Here is a 19,077-nt window from a genome sequence, read left to right on the forward strand (position 1 = left end):
ATATGGGCCTAAGGTTAATCTCCATAAAAGTTCAGCTCTCGGCCTTGTCTATTCTCTTTCAGAAGAAATTGGCTGCCTTGCCTGAATTCCAGACATTTCTACAGGGTGTCCTTCGCATCCAGCCTACCTTTGTGCCGCCCATGGCACCTTGGGATCTTAACATGGTTTTTACCTTTCCTCATGATGTCTGTTGAGGACAAGTACCTTACGTGGAAGGCGGTTATGCTATTGGCGCGGCTAGGCGCGTTTTGGAACTTGGAGCTTTGTCCTGCAAGAGTTCCTACTTGGTCTTTCATGAGGACAGAGCGGAGCTCAGGACTCGTCGACAGTTCCTGCCTAAGGTGGTTTCTGCATTCCACCTGAATCAGCCTATTGTGGTTCCTGCGGCTTCAACCACTTCCTCCAATCCTGAGTCCTTGGATGTGGTGCGAGCCCTGAAGATATATATCAGGAGGACAGCTGCTGTCCAGAAATCGGAATCCCTCTTTGTGCTGTATGATGCTTACAAGAAGGGTTGTCCTGCTTAATAACAGTTGATTGCCCGTTGGATTAGGCTTACTATTCAACAGGCCTACGCTTCGGCGGCCTTGCCTATTCCTCAGTCTATCAAGGCCCACTCTACTAGGTCGGTGTGCTCTTCCTGGCCGGCTGTCCGTGGTGTCTCGGCTTTGCAACTATGCCGCTACCTGGTCAGGGACAAACACGTTTGTCAAGTTCTACAGGTTTGATACCCTGGCTACAGAGGATGTCCAATTTGGACATATGGTGTTGCAGACGTCTCTGCACGTTCCCACCCGTTCTGGGAGCTTTGGGATGTCCCCATCGTACTAAAAGACACCAGTATCCCTTATGGATGATATAGAAAATAGGATTTTAATTACCTACCGGTAAATCCTTTTTTCGTAGTCCATAAGGGATACTGGGCACCCGCCTCTGTGCTTCGACTTTTCTTGCAGGTTTTGTTCTTTTGTGAAGTTGTTTGATTCAGCTGTTGCTGTTTCTGTTTTCACTGGCTGTTGCTAGTTTGTTTGTTCTGCTGTGTGCTGGTTCGTTAATCTCACCACTGTTGCCTTGTCATGTTTCCTCCTCTCAAGTGTGTCCATCTCCTTCGGGCACAGTTTTCCTAGACTGGGCTGTAGGGGAGGGCATAGAGGGGAGGAGCCAGCACACCCTGTTTGAAGAATTTAAAGTGCATTGGCTCCTTTGGACCCCATCTATACCACATCGTACTAAGTGACCCCAGTATCCCTTATGGACTACGAGAAAAGGATTTACTAGTAGGTAATTAAAATCCTATTTTATGATCATAACATTTCATTTTTCTAAAGTTACCACAAATTCCCTCCTTTCTCTTAATAGACGAACCACCCGCCAAATCACAGAAAGAAATGAGTTTGTTTATAAAACCTTGTGAACAGGAAAAATGTAATCCAAACAATAACTTTTTCATCATTTTGTAAACACTGTTAGTAAAATATGATTTTTCTGCTGCGGGGTACACTGGGCTCCACAAGTCTGGATAATGGGGTGTAGAGTAGGATCTTGATCCGAGACACCAACAGGCTCAAAGCTTTGACTGTTCCCAGAATGCACAGCGCCGCCTCCTATATCACCCCGACTCCCAGCACAGGAGCTCAGTTTGTCAGTTGGTGCTGCAGTAAGCAGGCACTTAACAGAGGGGCTGCTCCAAGCAGCCCTGAGAAAAGCTTTTTATGAGGTAAAAAGTGAAGACTTCAAGGGCAGCAGCGGTGGTAAATGTCTTGTGACATTCACTGCTGCAGCTCCAGCTCTCCCCAGCGGCGCTGTACACTCCCGAGCCCTGGTTGCCGGGTACCTACAGCGAAGGCTCCGGTTTTCTTCATGTTAGACACACACGGCTGGGGCTCTCCAGGATCGTGTGGCCTCGCTTCGGGAGGTGGTAAGTGGGACCCGGTCTTTATCGCGATCCGTCGCGGTCAGTGGGAGGCGGGCCGCGCGCGCTGGCGGTGGATACAGGCGATCCCACTAGATCACCAGGGCATGGGTGCAGGTCAGGTTTTCTCTTAAAACCGATTTTAATATCGCCCACAGTACCCGGTGGTTTTGCCAGCAAGGGGGATAAGGCTTAGACCTGAAGCCCCTCCCCCAGCCCCAGGGCGCCATTTCCAGCAAGTGTTCCCGCCCTGGAGCTGCATCTCTGTCTTTTCCTCACTCCCTGTCAGTGTCTGCGGCGCCATTACTCCTCAACTCACTGTTCCTGGGACTGCTTGGGCAAATCCTCCTATGTAAAGCCGCCTGGTTGTCAGCGCTGTGCCTTTACATGACACTTAAGTATTCTACCTGCCTTTTTAGTCCGTGTTAGTAAGAAAGAGTGCATTTAGTCAGGGGTTTATAGTACAATTACCCTGTGATATACATCCAGTTTCTTACTGTGTAGTGTTATATCTATTGACTATATAGCTGTGTAAGCTAGTCCAGTGCAGTATTATTGTCTGTAATAACCTTTGCATTGTACAAACTGTGACTATTTGTGTGTATTGATAGCTGAGTGGTGTCCATCTCGTGTCTTTCACTCAACTTGCTATCCCTATATTCTATAACCTGAGGGGGCTTGGTGAGTCAGGTGTTATTTAATATAGTGTTTTCACAAAGATATACTGTATTACGTTTTTTTCTCTGTGATTTAGTCACTATATCTCTCCTTTATCTCTGCTGGTGCTGACTACACTGCGCAGGAGTTTGGGTTTAGGGATATAGTGCTGCTAATAATTGTACTGTGTTACCTCATACTGCAAGTTATATCATGTCTGCTTCTGAGGGTAACGGTTCTGGGGTGGAACACACTGCTGGTGTTGCTGAAGCCACAGGCACATATAGGGAGAATATAGCAACTGTGGGCTCTGGTTCTGGGGGCTCCTTGCCCCTAGTGGGACTGTGGCAACGGAGGCACATACTGACCCTCCGTGGGCCGCTTTTTCCACGCTTCTGCATACGCTAGTTCATAAACTAACACCCCCTATGGGACCCCCAATGCCGGTACAACCGTATGTGGTCCCTGCAGCTAATCCGCCGTGGGCGGACAATTTATCTGCTCAATTAAATAAGTTGAACCAGTCCCTGACTACTAAAAAGTCTGACCATCGCTCGCCTAAGTCCAAGAGGTCCTCTAAGCGAGCGCTTGTCTCCTCACAATCCACTGCTGTCACTGACACCTCGTCTGATGAAGACAGCACATACACTGACCCCACAGGTTCTGACTCGGATACGGCTGATGGGGAGGGTAGTTCACATGTGGATGTTACTGATCTTTTGGAGGCTATTAAGTTAATTCTGCAGATTACGGATGATCCCGAGCCATCCGTTCCTCCTAAGAAACCAGATAGGTTCAAGCGTCAGAAGGTGATTAAACAAGTTTTACCTCACTCTGACCACCTAGTGGATATACGTCAGGAACCCTGGCAAAGCCCGAGTACGAAGTTTGTGCCTCAAAAGAAGATGCTGGCTCGCTATCCCCTCGCGCCAGAGCTGTCTAAGAATTGGGAAACGCCTCCTCCAGTAGACTCGCATGTGGCTAGGATGGTGGTTTCCTCAGCTCTACCTGTCACTACCGTCACGTCTCTAAAAGAGCCTACGGATAAACGTGTTGAGGGTTGTCTAAAAGCGATTTACACCCTCACGGGTTCTGCACAAAGGCCCACTATTGCAGCTACATGGGCGGCAGAGGCTATTGAAGCATGGGCCTTGGAGTTAGAAGCTGAAATCTCCTCTGACCATGCTAGACAATGCTTGTCATATATTGTCACAGCTTCTCGCTATATTAAAGAGGCGGCTTCTGATGCCGGTATCCTAGCAGCCAAGGCCTCTACTACGTCAGTCCTGGCTCGCAGGATATTGTGGCTGAGATCCTGGTCTGTGGATCTGGACTCTAGAAAAACCCTGGAGGTACTCCCTTTCAAGGGGGATATTCTGTTTGGGGAGGACTTAAATAAGATAGTGGCTGACTTGGCTAGCCAACACTGCATGTCTGCCTAATACAGCTTCTTCTGTGTCGAAGGACAAAGGCACGTCCTTTCCGCCCCTTTCGTCCTTCAGGTAAAGCAAAAGGTCAGGCGTACCATAAGCAGGCCCGCACTTCCAAACCTGGTATGCCGAAGCCCAAAAGAGCCTGGGCTGCCCGTCAGCCAGCAGCCAAGACCGATAAGCCTACCGCATGACGGGGCGGGCCTCCCCCTGGGGGATCCCAGGGTGGGGGGCCGGCTTCTAGGGTATACCCAGGAATGGTTGAAGACCACTTCAGATGCCTGGGTACGGGAAGTCGTCACTCGAGGTTACGCCATAGCATTCAAAAACCGACCCCCTCATCGATTTTGCCAGACAGATGTCCTGTCGGACCAGACAAAGGCAAACACTCTGCATTCGGTGGTACAGACCTTCCTGGATACAGGAGTCGTAGTACAGGTGCCTCTTGCTCAGAGGGGCCGGGGGTACTATTCTCCGCTGTTTCTAGTCCCAAAACCGAATGGGTCCTCCCGGCCCATTCTCAACCTCAAGGCACTGAACAAGTTTGTGAAGGTTTCCAAGTTCCATATGGAAACCCTTCGCTCTATAGTTCTGGCCTTGGAACCTGGGGACTACGTGGTCTCCCTGGACATATAGGATGCTTACCTGCATATTCCTATAGCAGTGTCACATCAACAATACCTGAGGTTCGCTATTGGCAACCTCCATTACCAGTTTCGGGCGTTACCTTTTGGTTTAACAATGGCTCCGCGAGTCTTCACCAAAGTTATGGCGGTGATGACGGTGGTACTCCGCCGTCAAGGGGTCAGGATACTGCTGTATCTGGACGACTTGTTAATCCTGGCAAATTCCCCAGATCTTCTCCTGCATCATCTGGATATGACTGTCCAGTTTCTACAAGCCCACGGGTGGCTCATCAACTGGAAGAAATCCTCCCTGGTCCCTGCTCAGAGCATGGTGCATCTGGGAGCGCTGTTGGACACTCACAACCAGAGGTGGTTGTTGTCTCAGGAGAAAGTCCTGAAACTTCAGGACAGGATTCGTTGCTTCCTTTCTCGTCCGCAAGTGTCGATACATTCGGCAATGCAGGTGCTGGGCCTCATGGTATAAGCATTCGACATGGTGGAGTATGCTCAATTCCATTCTCGCCCCCTCCAGAAGCTGATTCTAGCCAAGTGGGACGGCCTGCCTCACCGGATCAGGTCTCAAATGATCTCTTTGACTCCGGAGGTCCGTCTGTCGCTGCTCTGGTGGCTCCAGGACCGACAATTGTGCAGAGGCCGTCCCTTCTGGATATCCAACTGGGTCCTGTTGACGACAGATGCCAGTCTAAGAGGTTGGGGTGCGGTGCTGGAGCAGCACTCCTTGCAGGGTCGGTGGTCCAAGGAGGAATCTCTCCTCTCGATCAACATTCTGGAATTGCGGGCGGTCTTCAATGCGTTGAACCTAGCCCAGCATTTGATTCAGAACCGTTCTGTTCAAGTACAGTCGGACAACGCCACCACAGTGGCTTACATAAATCATTAAGGCGGCACTCGAAGCCGTTTGGCAATGAAGGAAGCCTCACGGATTCTACGTTGGGCAGAACGCCATCTACCGGCAATATCTGCAATATTCATTCCGGGAGTCCTGAATTGGGAAGCGGACTTTCTCAGTCGTCAGGACGTGCATGCCGGCGAGTGGGGCCTCCATCCAGAAGTGTTTCAATTCCTCGTGGAAAGGTGGGGTCTTCCAGATGTGGATCTGATGGCGTTTCGACACAATCACATGGTTCCGGTCTTTGGAGCAAGGACAAGGGATCCTCAAGCAGCATTCGCGGATGCGCTGGCAGTGCCGTGAAGGTTTCGGCTGCCGTACGTGTTCCCTCCGGTGTCACTCCTGCCCAGGGTAATTCGGAAGTTCAAGCAAGAAAAAGGAAATCTGCTTCTCATAGCTCCGGCGTGGCCCAGACAGCACTGGTTCTCAGACCTGCAAGGCCTATCGTCAGAGCGTCCACTTCTACTTCCACAACGCCCAGACCTCCTCGTTCAGGGCCCCTGTGTCTACCAGGACCTAGCCCGGCGTGGCTCTTGAAGCTTCTGTCTTAAGAGCTAAGGGTTTTTCTGAAGAGGTCATTAAAACTATGTTATGGGCCCGGAAACCGGCCTCTGCTCGGATTTACCATCGGGTCTGGCATTCCTACTTTGTTTGGTGCGCATCTAACCATTTTGACGCTTCCAAGTTTAGTACAGCCAAACTTTTGGCTTTTCTACAGCAGGGCCTAGATTTAGGCCTGCGTCTGACCTCACTCAAGGTTCATATTTCTGCCTTGTCGGTGTGGTTTCAGAGAAAAATTGCGACTTTACCTGATGTTCATACTTTCACTCAGGGTGTGTTGCGTATCCAACCTCCCTATGTCCCGCCTATGGCTCCTTGGGACTTGTCGGTGGTTTTGGAGGCGTTGCAGAAGCCTCCATTTGAACCTCTTGGTTCAGCTGACCTTAAGTGGCTTTCCCTTAAGGTGGTGTTCTTGCTGGCTATTGCCTCTGCTAGAAGAGTGTCGGATTTGGGTGCCTTGTCTTGTAGTTCCCCATATCTGCTTATTCACCGTGACCGGGCGGTTCTTAGGAATCATCCCGGATATTTACCTAAGGTGGTTTCTTCGTTCCACCTTAATCAGGAGATTGTGGTTCCAGCTTTTGTCTCTCCTGATTTGTCTCCCAAAGAGCGGTCTTTGGATGTGGTACGGGCTCTCCGTATCTATGTGAAGAGAACTGCTTCTATTCAAAAGTCTGATTCTCTTTGTTTTGTTTGGATTTCACAAATGTGGCTGGCCTGCTCACAAGCAGACCCTGGCCAGGTGGATTAGAATGGTGATTGCGCATGCTTATGTGAAGGTTGGTCTGTCAGCTCCTGTTCATATTAGGGCCCATTCTACTCGGTCTGTTGGACCTCCTTGGGCGGCCCAACGTGGTGCGACCCTTGATCAATTGTGCAAGGCGGCTACGTGGTCCTCCGGGAACACGTTCATAAGGTTCTATGCCTTTGATACTGCCGCTTCCCAGGATGCTTCCTTTGGACGCCGGGTTCTTGTGCCCGCTACAGTGCATCCCCTCCCATAAGGAACTGCTTTAGGACATCCCCATTGTCCAGACTTGTGGAGCCCAGTGTACCCCGCAGCAGAAAATGAGTTTTATGGTAAGAACTTACCCTTGTTAAATCTCTTTCTGCGAGGTACACTGGGCTCCACAAGGCGCCCACCCTGACGCACTTAGCTTCTTTGGGTTGATATGGCATTAGCCGCTGACACTTCTCTTGTCGTGAGAGTGTGGTGTATGTGGCTACTAACCGGTGTCGTCTCTTTTCCTGCTACTGCATTGGGCTGGTTAACTAAACTGAGCTCCTGTGCTGGGAGGCGGGGTGATATAGGAGGTGGCGCTGTGCATTCTGGGAACAGTCAAAGCTTTGAGCCTGTTGGTGCCTCGGATCAAGATCCTACTCTACACCCCATTGTCCAGACTTGTGGAGACCAGTGTACCTTGCAGAAAGAGTTTTAACAAGGGTAAGTTCTTACCATAAAACTCGTTATTACAGTGTGAAGCAGCAGCTGCTTTTAATTTACTAGCTTTCATACATTTCCCTAACAGTGTATTGAGGAGCAGATATTGGTAGATGTTGTAAGAAGATCTGGCAGTAGTATGTTCTATGGGGTGGTATTCATGTGACCGGCAGTCGGGAGACCGACAGTCACATGACCTCCTCCACCATCCCGACCCCTCACTATCCCGATGGTCGGCATGCCGACCAACAGGGACTATTTCCACTCGTCGCCACCGAGCCCAGAGCGTGGCGAGCGCAGCGAGCCTGCAAGGGGCTCGCAGCACTCGCCCCTCCCCGCCGGTATGCTGCCGGGATCCCGGCGTCGGTAAGCTGACCGGAGGTCAGCCGTACTACACCCGTTCTATGTTGTGATGTTACAAAAAGGCAGTGGCAGCACAGCATGGGCTCCTAATTAACAAGGAAAACAATTGTATACAGGGCAATAAGATTTCCATGGAGTTTGTTTTCAAACTAGTAGCTGGACTAATACATATTCCACTGTATCAAGCCAGAAATAGGTTGTACTTTATAGGGGAAAACATGGCCAACTGTAATTAAATTCTAAACAATCTCTAAAGGGCCCTACACACTGGCAGATGTGTGTGGGCGAAATGACCGATCTCGTTCAGTAGTGAACGATAAATCATAGGGCAATAAGATGTCCATGGAATTTGTTTTCAAACTAGTAGCTGCACTAATACATATTCTGCTGTATTAAGCCAGAAGTAGACTGTATAGGGGAGAACATGGCCAACCGGAATTGAATTCTAAACAATCTCTAAAAGGATTGTGTTGGTGATAGAATACGTGTTGGTGATTGAAGAGCGTAACAGTGGAAGACAATGTGTGTCTGCTGTATTTTGGAGACCTGAAAGAGAAAGGTATTTGTTATCCTGAAGTAATTGTTCTCTTTTATATCCAGAGCAATAAACGCTACTTGGTGTCAAGCCCTATGTGTGAGTGCCCGGCTATCTCAAAGTGTAACTGACAACATCCGCAGTGACCAAGGATCATCAGATGCCAGGTAAGTCTGGATCTTTCATAAGATAGTAGCGAATATGTTTGTATTACATATGTATTTTATTTTTATATATATATATATATATATACACACTCACTTTTTCCATGGCTGAAAAAAGAATTAGACCAGCACTCACGTTTTTAGTTGATGAAAAAAAGGGTTTTTTATTCCTGATAAGACATCTAGGATACACCCCACTGTTACAGTTCGCCCGACAGCCGTTTCAACACTTGGTGGTCTTCATCAGGGGCTTTTATTCCTTTATCAGGAATAAAAAACCCTTTTTTTCATCAACTAAAAACGTGAGTGCTGGTCTAATTCTTTTTTCAGCCATGGAAAAAGTGAGTGTGTATATTAATTATTAGGACCTTGCACCAACTAAACTTTTTGATATTGGACATAGAGTGCTGTCACCTTGCCATGTTTTATATATATATATATATATATATATATATATATATATATATATATATATATATATATATATAGTTTTTCAGCATCTCCCAATTCATAAGGAATGCTCAGTTTTTGTTTTTTTTTCTATACGAGTAAACTTGCTAAACCCACTTTTGCTGACTGTGGGTTTGCATAATCCATAGGTCTCAAACTCTGTCCTCAGGACCCCAAACAGTGTGTGTTTTCCAGGTCTCCTCACAATATCATAACTGGAATACTTAGCTTCACCTGTGGATCTTTTAAATGTTTCAATAAAGCTAGGTATATGGCTGGTTGGAATGAAAATCTGATAATGGATGAGAGCAAATGACAAGTTCATCGTTGATGCATACACACTGAGCTATATGAACGATTTATTGTTCATTACTGAACGAGATCGCCCAGTGTGTAGGGCCCTTTAGAGATTGTTTAGAATTCGATTCCAGTTGGCCATGTTTTCCCCTATACAGTCTATTTCTGGCTTGATACAGTAGAATATGTATTAGTCCAGCTACTAGTTTGAAAACCAACTCCATGTAACCTATTAAAGTCCCGAAATGGTTTATGGATATAATTGGCTTATGTGGTCAGATGCTATCAGCCTCTGCGCTCATCTTTCATACAGCCAGAACTTGTCCAGTATGGCGGCCCACATGTGTCATTCTGTTGCTTTTTAACCGAGTAGGGTGATCAGAGGTCTGGGCACAGCTTCCATTTTTGGCACAGAATGTCAGCGCTAGTAATAGAGAAATTATGCCACCGATAAAGGCTTAAGCTGGTGAAATAATTCTGTAAAATTAGTATGCTGCTTTGTTGTGTAATGCAGCAGTCATCCTGTATAACACAAAATATTAGAGACACCCCACAGAGACCTGATGCTGAGTTGAACATACACCTGTTTGCTTCCTGCAAATGCTTTGGGACCAAGTGTTTGCAAGTATGGGCAATGCAGAGCTGGATTGAATCATATTGCCACTTATGGCTGAAGAGGAGTAACTGGGTAGATCTCAGTGAGGGCAGCTGTGGGCCATGAAGAGTGGGACAGAAGCATAAATAAGCATGTGTTCAGACGTATCATTTGCAAACCATGTATGCGAATAGGGGGCCGAGCGCACAGCAAGATGCATGCAATCAAACGTGTTGTTTTCCTTTCCTGTGCAGATGATGTGGGAGCACATGTGCCTAATATCCATTCAACTCAGTATCACACCCAGTGTTACCTTCTTTTCTCTATCGTCCTAGTGGATGCTGGGGTTCCTGAAAGGACCATGGGGAATAGCGGCTCCGCAGGAGACAGGGCACAAAAGTAAAGCTTTCCGATCAGGTGGTGTGCACTGGCTCCTCCCCCTATGACCCTCCTCCAAGCCAGTTAGATTTTTGTGCCCGGCCGAGAAGGGTGCAATCTAGGTGGCTCTCCTAAAGAGCTGCTTAGAAAAGTTTAGCTTAGGTTTTTTATTTTACAGTGAGTCCTGCTGGCAACAGGATCACTGCAACGAGGGACTTAGGGGAGAAGAAGTGAACTCACCTGCGTGCAGGATGGATTGGCTTCTTGGCTACTGGACATCAGCTCCAGAGGGACGATCACAGGTACAGCCTGGATGGTCACCGGAGCCTTGCCGCCGGCCCCCTTGCAGATGCTGAAGTAAGAAGAGGTCCAGAATCGGCGGCAGAAGACTCCTCAGTCTTCTAAAGGTAGCGCACAGCACTGCAGCTGTGCGCCATTTTCCTCTCAGCACACTTCACACGGCAGTCACTGAGGGTGCAGGGCGCTGGGAGGGGGGCGCCCTGGGAGGCAAATGAATACCTATTTTGGCTAAAAATACCTCACATATAGCCTCCGGAGGCTATATGGAGATATTTAACCCCTGCCAGAATCCGTTAAGAGCGGGAGACGAGGCCGCCGAAAAAGGGGCGGGGCCTATCTCCTCAGCGCACAGCGCCATTTTCCCTCACAGAAAGGCTGGAGGGAAGGCTCCCAGGCTCTCCCCTGCACTGCACTACAGAAACAGGGTTAAAACAGAGAGGGGGGGCACTAAATTGGCGTTAGAAATATATAAAAAAGATGCTATAAGGGAAAACACTTATATAAGGTTGTCCCTATATAATTATAGCGTTTTTGGTGTGTGCTGGTAAACTCTCCCTTTGTCTCTCCAAAGGGCTAGTGGGTCCTGTCCTCTATCAGAGCATTCCCTGTGTGTGTGCTGTGTGTCGGTACGTGTGTGTCGACATGTATGAGGACGATGTTGGTGAGGAGGCGGAGCAATTGCCTGTAATGGTGATGTCACTCTCTAGGGAGTCGACACCGGAATGGATGGCTTATTTAGGAAATTACGTGATAATGTCAACACGCTGCAAGGTCGGTTGACGACATGAGACGGCCGACAAACAATTAGTACCGGTCCAGACGTCTCAAAAACACCGTCAGGGGTTTTAAAACGCCCGTTTACCTTAGTCGGTCGACACAGACAGGGACACTGAATCCAGTGTCGACGGTGAATAAACAAACGTATTCCTTATTAGGGCCACACGTTAAAGGCAATGAAGGAGGTGTTACATATTTCTGATACTACAAGTACCACAAAAGAGGGTATTATGTGGGATGTGAAAAAACTACCGTAGTTTTTCCTGAATCAGATAAATTAAATAAAGTGTGTGATGATGCGTGGGTTCCCCCCGATAGAAAATTATGGGCGGTATACCCTTTCCCGCCAGAAGTTAGGGCGCGTTGGGAAACACCCCTTAGGGTGGATAAGGCGCTCACACGCTTATCAAAACAAGTGGCGGTACCGTCTATAGATAGGGCCGTCCTCAAGGACCAGCTGACAGGAGGCTGGAAAATATCATAAAAAGTATATACACACATACTGGTGTTATACTGCGACCAGCGATCGCCTCAGCCTGGATGTGCAGAGCTGGGGTGGCTTGGTCGGATTCCCTGACTAAAAATATTGATACCCTTGACAGGGACAGTATTTTATTGACTATAGAGCATTTAAAGGATGCATTTCTATATATGCGAGATGCACAGAGGGATATTTGCACTCTGGCATCAAGAGTAAATGCGATGTCCATATCTGCCAGAAGATGTTATGGACACGACAGTGGTCAGGTGATGCAGATTCCAAACGGCACAAAGGTGTATTGCCGTATAAAGGAAGAGGAGTTATTTGGGGTCGGTCCATCGGACCTGGTGGCCACGGCAACTGCTGGAAAATCCGCCGTTTTTACCCTAAGTCACATCTCTGCAGAAAAAGACACCGTCTTTTCAGCCTCAGTCCTTTCGTCCCTATAAGATCATATCTGCCCAGGGATAGAGGAAAGGGAAGAAGACTGCAGCAGGCAGCCCATTCCCAGGAACAGAAGCGTTCCACCGCTTCTGACAAGTTCTCAGCATGGCGCTGAGACCGTACAGGACCCCTGGATCCTACAAGTAGTATCTCAGGGGTACAGATTGGAATGTCGAGACGTTTCCCCTTCGCAGGCTCCTGAAGTCTGCTTTACCAAGGTCTCCCTCCGACAAGGAGGCAGTATGGGAAAAAATTCACAAGCTGTATTCCCAGCAGGTGATAATTAAATTACCCCTCCTACTACAAGAAAAGGGGTATTATTCCACACTATATTGTGGTACTGAAGCCAGAAGGCTAGGTGAGACTTATTCTAAAAATTTTTTTGAACACTTACAAAGGTTCAAATCAAGATGGAGTCACTCAGAGCAGTGATAACGAACCAGGAAGAAGGGGACTATATAGTGTCCCGGGACATCAGGGATGCTTACCTCTATGTCCCAAATTTGCCCTTCTCACTAAGGGTACCTCAGGTTCGTGGTGCAGAACTGTCACTATCAGTTTCAGACGCTGCCGTTTGGATTGTCCACGGCACCCCGGGTCTTTACCAAGGTAATGGCCGAAATGATGATTCTTCTTCGAAGAAAAGGCGTCTTAATTATCCCTTACTTGGACGATCTCCTGATAAGGGCATAGTCCAGGGAACAGTTGGAGGTCGGAGTAGCACTATCTCGGATACTGCTACAACAGCACGGGTGGATTCTAAATATTCCAAAATCGCAGCTGATCCCGACGACACGTCTGCTGTGCCTAGGGATGATTCTGGACACAGTCCAGAAAAAGGTGTTTCTCCCGGAAGAGAAAGCCAGGGAGTTATCCGAGCTAGTCAGGAACCTCCTAAAAACAGTGCATCATTGCACAAGGGTCCTGGTAAAAATGGTGGCTTCCTACGAAGCAATTCCATTCGGCAGATTTCACGCAAGAACTTTTCAGTGGGATCTGCTGGACAAATGGTCCGGATCGCATCTTCAGATGCATCAGCGGATAACCCTATATCCAAGGACAAGGGTGTCTCTCCTGTGGTGGTTATAGAGTGCTCATCTTCTAGAGGGCCGCAGATTCGGCATTCAGGATTGGATGCTGGTGACCACGGAGCCCAGCCCGAGAGGCTGGGGAGCAGTCACACAAGGAAAAAATTTCCAGGGAGTGTGATCAAGTCTGGAGACTTTTCTCCACATAAATATACTGGAGCTAAGGGTAAATTTATAATGCTCTAAGCTTAGCAAGACCTCTGCTTCAAGGTCAGCCGGTATTGATCCAGTGGGAAAAACATCACGGCAGTCGCCCACGTAAACAGACAGGGCGACACAAGAAGCAGGAGGGCAATGGCAAAAACTGCAAGGACTTTTCGCTGGGCGGAAAATCATGTGATTGCACTGTCAGCAGTGTTTCCTCCCGGGAATGGAAACTGGGAAGCAGACTTCCTCAGGAGGCACGACCTCCACCCGGGAGAGTGGAAACTTCATCGGGAAGTTTTTTCCACATGATTGTAAACCGTTGGGAAATACCAAAGGTGGACATGATGGCGTCCCGTCTGAACAAAAAACGGGACAGGTATTGCGCCAGGTCAAGAGACCCTCAGGCAATAGCTGTGGACGTTCTGGTAACACCGTGGGTGTACCAGTCGGTGTATGTGTTCCCTCCTCTGCTTCTCATACCTAAGGTGCTGAGAATTATAAGACGTAGAGGAGTAAGAACTATACTCATGGCTCCGGATTGGCCAAGAAGGACTTGGTACCCGGAACTTCAAGAGATGCTTACAGAGGTCTTATGGCCTCTGCCGCTAAGAAGGGACTTGCTTCAGCAAGTACCATGTCTGTTCCAAGACTTACCGCAGCTGCGTTTGTCGGCATGGCGGTGGAAAGCCGGATCCTAAGGGAAAAAGGCATTCCGGAAGAGGTCATTCCTACCCTGGTCAAAGCCAGAAAGGAGGTGACCGCACAACATTATCACCACATGTGGCGAAAATATGTTGCGTGGTGTGAGGCCAGGAAGGCCCCACAAAGAAATTTCAACTTGGTCGTTTCCTGCATTTCCTGCAAACAGGAGTGTCTATGGGCCTCAAATTGGGGTCCATTAAGGTTCAAATTTCGGCCCTGTCGATTTTCTTCCAGAAAGAATTGGCTTCAGTTCCTGAAGTCCAGAAGTTTGTCAAGGGAGTATTGCATATACAACCCCCTTTTGTGCCTCCAGTGGCACTGTGGGATCTCAACGTAGTTCTGGGATTCCTCAAATCACATTGGTTTAAAACCAGTCAAATCTGTGGATTTGAAGCATCTCACATGAAAAGTGACCATGCTCTTGGCCCTGGCCTGGACCAGGCGAGTGTCAAATTGGTGGTTTTTTCTCAAAAAAGCCCATATCTGTTTGTCCATTCGGACAGGGCAGAGCTGCGGACTCGTCCCCAGTTCTCTCCCTAAGGTGGTGTCAGTGTTTCACCTGAACCAGCTTATTGTGGTGCCTTGCACCTACTAGGGACTTGGAGGACTCCAAGTTGCTAGATGTTGTCAGGGCCCTGAAAATATGTTCCAGGACGGCTGGAGTCAGGAAAACTGACTTGCTGTTATCCTGTATGCACCCAACAAACTGGGTGCTCTTGCTTCTAAGCAGACTATTGCTAGTTGGATGTGTAATACAATTCAGCTTGCACATTCTGTGGCAGGCCTGCCACAGCCAAAATATGTAAATGCCCATTCCACAAGGAAGGTGGGCTCATCTTGGGCGGCTGCCCGAGGGGTCTCGGCTTTACAACTTTGCCGAGCAGCTACTTGGTCAGGGGCAAACACGTTTGCTAAATTCTACAAATTTGATACCCTGGCTAAGGAGGACCTGGAGTTCTCTCATTTGGTGCTGCAGAGTCATCCGCACTCTCCCGCCCGTTTGGGAGCTTTGGTATAATCCCCATGGTCCTTTCAGGAACCCCAGCATCCACTAGGACGATAGAGAAAATAAGAATTTACTTACCGATAATTCTATTTCTCGGAGTCCGTAGTGGATGCTGGGCGCCCATCCCAAGTGCGGATTATCTGCAATACTTGTACATAGTTACAAAAATCGGGTTATTATTGTTGTGAGCCATCTTTTCAGAGGCTCCGCTGTTATCATACTGTTAACTGGGTTTAGATCACAAGTTGTACGGTGTGATTGGTGTGGCTGGTATGAGTCTTACCCGGGATTCAAAATTCCTCCCTTATTGTGTACGCTCGTCCGGGCACAGTACCTAACTGGCTTGGAGGAGGGTCATAGGGGGAGGAGCCAGTGCACACCACCTGATCGGAAAGCTTTACTTTTGTGCCCTGTCTCCTGCGGAGCCGCTATTCCCCATGGTCCTTTCAGGAACCCCAGCATCCACTACGGACTCCGAGAAATAGAATTATCGGTAAGTAAATTCTTATTATTGCTCATTATTTTATTATACTGTCGCTCTGTGAAAATGTCCGTCATGCCAACCGATGATTTAAGTGTTCTATAAATAGTTCTTATTTCACTACTAAAGCGGAGCATATTGAGTTGGGGTGATGGGCCTTTTCTCTAACGTCCTAGTGGATGCTGGGGACTCCGTAAGGACCATGGGGAATAGACGGGCACCGCAGGAGACTGGGCACTCTAAATAAAGATTTAGTACTATCTGGTGTGCACTGGCTCCTCCCTCTATGCCCCTCCTCCAGACCTCAGTTAGAATCTGTGCCCGGACAGAGCTGGGTGCTTTTAGTGAGCTCTCCTGAGCTTGCTAATAAGAAAGTATTTTAGTTAGGTTTTTTATTTTCAGAGAGCTTCTACTGGCAACAGACTCTCTGCTACGTGGGACTGAGGGGAGAGAAGCAAACCTACTAACTGCGGCTAGGTTGCGCTTCTTAGGCTACTGGACACCATTAGCTCCAGAGGGATCGAACACAGGACCTGACCTTGTCGTCCGGAGCCGCGCCGCCGTCCCCCTCGCAGAGCCAGAAGACAGAAGCCGGCAGAGAAGACATCGAAATCGGCGGCAGAAGACTCCTGTCTTCACATGAGGTAGCGCACAGCACTGCTGCTGTGCGCCATTGCGCCCACGCTAACCCACACACTCCGGTCACTGTAGGGTGCAGGGCGCAGGGGGGGGTGCCCTGGGCAGCAATTGATACCTCCTGGCGAAAGCTGCATATAGACAGTTGGACACTGTTATATGCATGAGCGCCCGCCATTAATATTACACAAAATCGCGGGACAGAAGCCCGCCGCTGAGGGGGCGGGGCCTTCTTCCTCAGCACTCACCAGCGCCATTTTCCTTCCACAGCTCCGCTGAGAGGAAGCTCCCCAGGCTCTCCCCTGCAGAATCACGGTAGAAGGGTAAAAAAGAGGGGGGGGGGCACATAAATTTATGCGCATTAATCATAATACAGCAGCTACTGGGTAAACACTAAGTTATTGTGTGATTCCTGGGTCATATAGCGCTGGGGTGTGTGCTGGCATACTCTCTCTCTGTCTCTCCAAAAGGCCTTGTGGGGGTCCTGTCCTCGTTTAGAGCTTCCCCTGTGTGTGTGTGTGTGTGTGTGTGTGTGTGTGTGTGTGTGTGTGGTGTGTTGGTACGCGTGTGTCGACATGTTTGACGAAGAGGGCTATGTGGAGGCAGAGCAAGTGCAGTTGACTGACGTGTCGCCGCCGACGGTGCCGACACCTGATTGGATGGATATGTGGAAGGTGTTAAATGATAATGTAAACTCCTTATATAAAAGGTTGGATAAAGCTGATACCTTGGGCCAGTCAGGGTCTCAACCCATGCCTGATCCTACAGCGCAGAGGCCCTCAGGGTCTCAAAAGCGCCCACTATCCAAAATGGTTGACACAGATGTCGACACGGATTCTGACTCCAGTGTCGACGACGATGATGCAAAATTGCAACCGAAAATGACAAAAGCTATCCGCTACATGATTATAGCGATGACGGATGTTTTACACATATCAGAGGTAAATCCTGTCCCTGACAAGAGGGTTTATATGTATGGGGAGAAAAAGCAAGAGGTGACTTTTCCCCCTTCACATGAGTTAAATGAGTTATGTGAAAGAGCGTGGGATTCCCCAGATAAGAAAGTCCTGATTTCCAAAAGGTTACTTATGGCGTACCCTTTCCCGCCAGAGGACAGGGTGCGCTGGGAATCCTCCCCTAGGGTAGATAAAGCTCTCACACGCTTATCTAAGAAGGTGGCCCTGCCGTCACAGGATACGGCCGCCCTAAAGGATCCTGCAGATAGAAAGCAGGAAAGTATCCTGAAATCTGTTTATACACATTCAGGGACTCTACTGAGGCCGGCAATTGCGTCGGCGTGGATGTGTAGTGCTGTAGCAGCGTGGACAGATAATCTGTCTGAGGAAATGGATACCTTGGACAGGGATACCATTATGCTGACCCTGGGGCATATAAAAGACACTGTCCTATATATGAGGGATGCCCAGAGGGACATTTGCCTACTGGGCTCTAGAATTAATGCAATGTCAATTTCTGCCAGGAGGGTCCTGTGGACTCGGCAGTGGACGGGTGATGCCGACTCCAAAAAACACATGGCGGTGTTACCTTACAAGGGTGAGGAATTGTTTAGGGACGGTCTCTCGGACCTGGTTTCCACAGCTACTGCTGGGAAGTCAAACTTTTTGCCATATATTCCCTCACAACCTAAGAAGGCACCGTATTACCAAATGCAGTCCTTTCGCGCACAAAGAAGCAAGAAGGTCAGAGGTGCTTCCTTTCTTGCTAGAAGCAGGGGTAGAGGAAAAAAGCTGCACCTTACAGCTAGTTCCCAGGAACAGAAGTCCTTCCCGGCTTCCACTAAATCCACCGCATGACGCTGGGGCTCCACGGGTGGAGCCAGGAGCGGTGGGGGCGCATCTCCGACATTTAAGCCACCAGTGGGTTCGCTCACAGGTGGATCCCTGGGCTATACAGATTGTGTCTCAGGGATACAAGCTGGAATTCGAGGTGATGCCCCCTCAACGTTACCTAAAATCGGCCCTGCCAGCTTCCCTCATAGAAAGGGAAGTAGTGGTAGCGGCAATTCACAAGCTATTTCTCCAGCAGGTGGTGGTAAAGGTTCCCCTTCTTCAACAGGGAAAGGGATACTATTCCACAATGTTTGTGGTACCGAAACCGGACGGTTCGGTCAGACCTATATTAAATTCAAAGTCCCTGAACATTTATCTGAAAAGATTCAAGTTCAAAATGGAATCGCTCAGAGCGGTCATTGCAAGCCTGGAAGAGGGGGATTTTATGGTGTCTCTGGACATCAAGGATGCTTACTTGCATGTCCCCATTTATCCGCCTCATCAGGAGTACCTCAGATTTGTGGTACAGGACTGTCATTACCAATTCCAGACGTTGCCGTTTGGTCTGTCCACGGCACCGAGAATATTTACCAAGGTAATGGCAGAAATGATGGTGATCCTGAGAAAAGCAAGGAGTCACAGTTATCCCATACTTGGACAATCTCCTCATAAAGGCGAGGTCCAGGGAGCAGTTGCAGATCAGCGTAGCGCACTCTCAGGAAGTGTTGCAACAGCATGGATGGATTCTGAATATCCCAAAGTCGCAGCTGATTCCTACGACGCGTCTGCCCTTTCTGGGCATGATTCTGGACACAGACCAGAAGAAGGTGTTTCTCCTGGCGGAGAAGGCTCAAGAGCTTGTGACTCTAGTCAGAGACCTCTTAAAACCGAAACAGGTGTCGGTGC

The 19,077-nt window shown here is 48.7% G+C and overlaps 1 protein-coding gene across 3 annotated transcripts in view; it reads left to right on the forward strand.

Moving 5' to 3' along the window:
- Window positions 1-19,077, forward strand: part of MRPS11 (mitochondrial ribosomal protein S11) — a 145,276-nt gene that overhangs the window by 49,034 nt on the left and 77,165 nt on the right. For 2 of the 3 annotated variants that reach the window (XR_010179199.1, XM_063925763.1), the window contains exon 2: window positions 8,501-8,602. The exons of the other annotated variant lie outside the window; for it this stretch is intronic. Coding sequence is in view for 1 of the 2 variants with exons in the window: in XM_063925763.1 (XP_063781833.1) it covers window positions 8,501-8,602 (102 nt within the window). In the remaining variant the exon portion in view is untranslated. The remainder of the gene's footprint in view (window positions 1-8,500; window positions 8,603-19,077) is intronic. 3 annotated transcript variants of the gene reach the window in all.

This window comes from Pseudophryne corroboree, chromosome 6 (genome assembly GCF_028390025.1).
Source record: "Pseudophryne corroboree isolate aPseCor3 chromosome 6, aPseCor3.hap2, whole genome shotgun sequence".
Taxonomy (NCBI): Eukaryota; Metazoa; Chordata; class Amphibia; order Anura; family Myobatrachidae; genus Pseudophryne; species Pseudophryne corroboree.